At 47.7% G+C, this 1,832-nt stretch overlaps 1 protein-coding gene across 1 annotated transcript; it reads right to left on the bottom strand.

Annotated features, from left to right (window-relative positions):
- Positions 1 to 244: 244 nt before the first annotated feature.
- LOC114923651 (zinc finger protein 483-like) lies at positions 245 to 859 on the bottom strand (the record flags this gene model as incomplete). The annotated part of the gene is made up of 1 exon (XM_029286922.1): positions 245 to 859. A coding segment is annotated over exon 1 (615 nt), but the record flags the coding sequence as incomplete, so codon positions are not given.
- Positions 860 to 1,832: the final 973 nt, after the last annotated feature.

Raw genomic sequence — 1,832 nt, 5'->3', positions numbered from 1 at the left:
ATGAATTGTTTACACATAACATTATTCAAAATATGGTGGAACTGAGCAAGCTATAACTAATTGTTGACCAACTGATGATCATACAAAGATAGCCATTGCAGACGGGTTCTTATTGACAACGATCTTAAAAATAACCTCTTAAAATTATTCGGCGCTCTTGAGTTTCAATTAATAACTGAGGGTGATTTAATACCAGCACTGTGCAACCTGTTAGAAACGTGAGGATCTGGATAGTAAAACCCACCTGAGGTGTCCTGCTTTTGGCCTCCTGTTGACTCATCAAGAAGTCCTCCACCAGGGCCACTGCCTGGGGACACGATTCCGGCCTCCTGGCTTGGATCCAGCTCCGCAGCTCCGGTGGGAGGCTGGCCAGGAACTGCTCCAGGATCAGCAGCTCCAGGATCTGCTCCTTGCTGCGTCTCTCCGGCCTCAACCACTGGCGGCAAAGCTCCTGGAGCTGGCTGTGGATCCTCCGGGGGTCTCCCACTTCCTGGCAGCAGAACTGTCGAAAGTGCTGTCGCTGCTTCTCTGTTCTCAGGGCTTCCCCTCGCAAGATGGCGGCCTTCACTTTCTCATAGTTTTCCTGGTCTCTGGCTTCCAGACCTCGGAAGGCCTCTTCCGCTTCTCCGCTCAGGGCTGGCAGGAGATGGGCCGCCCACTGGTCCCGAGGCCATCGGCAAGCTTTGGCCACTTGCTCAAAGGAGGCCAGGAATTCCTTGGTGTCCTCCCAAGGAGAAGCCTCGGACGTCCCAGAGCTTCCCCGTCCCGTTAAAATGGGCTGCAGAGATTTCAGGAACTGCTGGAGCTGGCCTTCCCAGCGCTCCTGCATCTCCTTCGGCTCTCTTGTGACGCTCCCCATCCCAGGTGCTCCTCCTTACGCTGGCGATGAACCGTACGGGAGGTTTTTCCCGTTCCTTCTGGCTCCCGATCTGTCCCAGCAGGTCTTGGCTGACTCATCGCTTTCTCATCCTTCGTCTTTTCAATATATCATATTGCAGTTAAGATATCTGAGGGAGTTTATAAGTACAGTTACATTTACAAGTACAACTACGGAAGGAAGCTGACATTTTTGATCGGAATACTTAGCTGTTACGTTATGAAATTTTAAATATTTTAAATAAAAAAATTAAGTCTTTGATTTTATTCCATTTATTCAATCGGAAAAAAATAATTATATTTTTACCCTCCTGTCGCATGTCCAAAGAAAGAAAAGGTTAAAATATCCTCACAAATAAAAAAGGAAGCTTAAAGGAAGCTACTTTTCTTTCCCAAAATGTAAAAAGAAAAGACATGATACAATTTAACCCAGAGCAATTAAGTCAGGGGTCTTCAAACATGGCCCTTTTATGGCTTGTGGACTTCAACTCCCAGAATTCCTCAGCCAGCATGGCTGGCTGAGGAATTCTGGGAGTTGAAGTCCACAAGTCATAAAAGGGCTAAGTTTGAAGACCCCTGAACTAAGTCATAACTGTATCCTTTCAAAACCCGGTCCTATCACATATGCTATGGCAAATCTAGACAGCATACTAAAAAGCAGAGACATCACCCTGCCAACAAAAGTGCGTATAGTCAAGGCCATGGTTTTCCCAGTTGCAATGTATGGCTGTGGAAGGTGGACCATAAGAAAGGCTGAGCGCCAAAGAATTGAGGCCTTTGAACTATGGTGCTGGAGAAGACCCCTGCGAGTCCCCTGGACTGCAAGACGATCAAACCGGTCAGTCCTAGAGGAGATCAACCCCAACTGCTCTTTAGAAGGCCAGATCCTGAAGTTGAAACTCAAGTCCTTTGGCCACCTAATGAGAAGGAAGGACTCACTGGAGAAGAGCCTGATG

This window comes from Protobothrops mucrosquamatus, unplaced genomic scaffold (assembly GCF_001527695.2).
Source record: "Protobothrops mucrosquamatus isolate PMUCROS unplaced genomic scaffold, P.Mucros_1.0 scaffold5951, whole genome shotgun sequence".
In the NCBI taxonomy this organism is placed as follows: Eukaryota; Metazoa; Chordata; class Lepidosauria; order Squamata; family Viperidae; genus Protobothrops; species Protobothrops mucrosquamatus.
The sequence above is the reverse complement of the archived record's forward strand: the minus strand, read 5'-3'. Positions and strand labels throughout refer to the sequence as shown.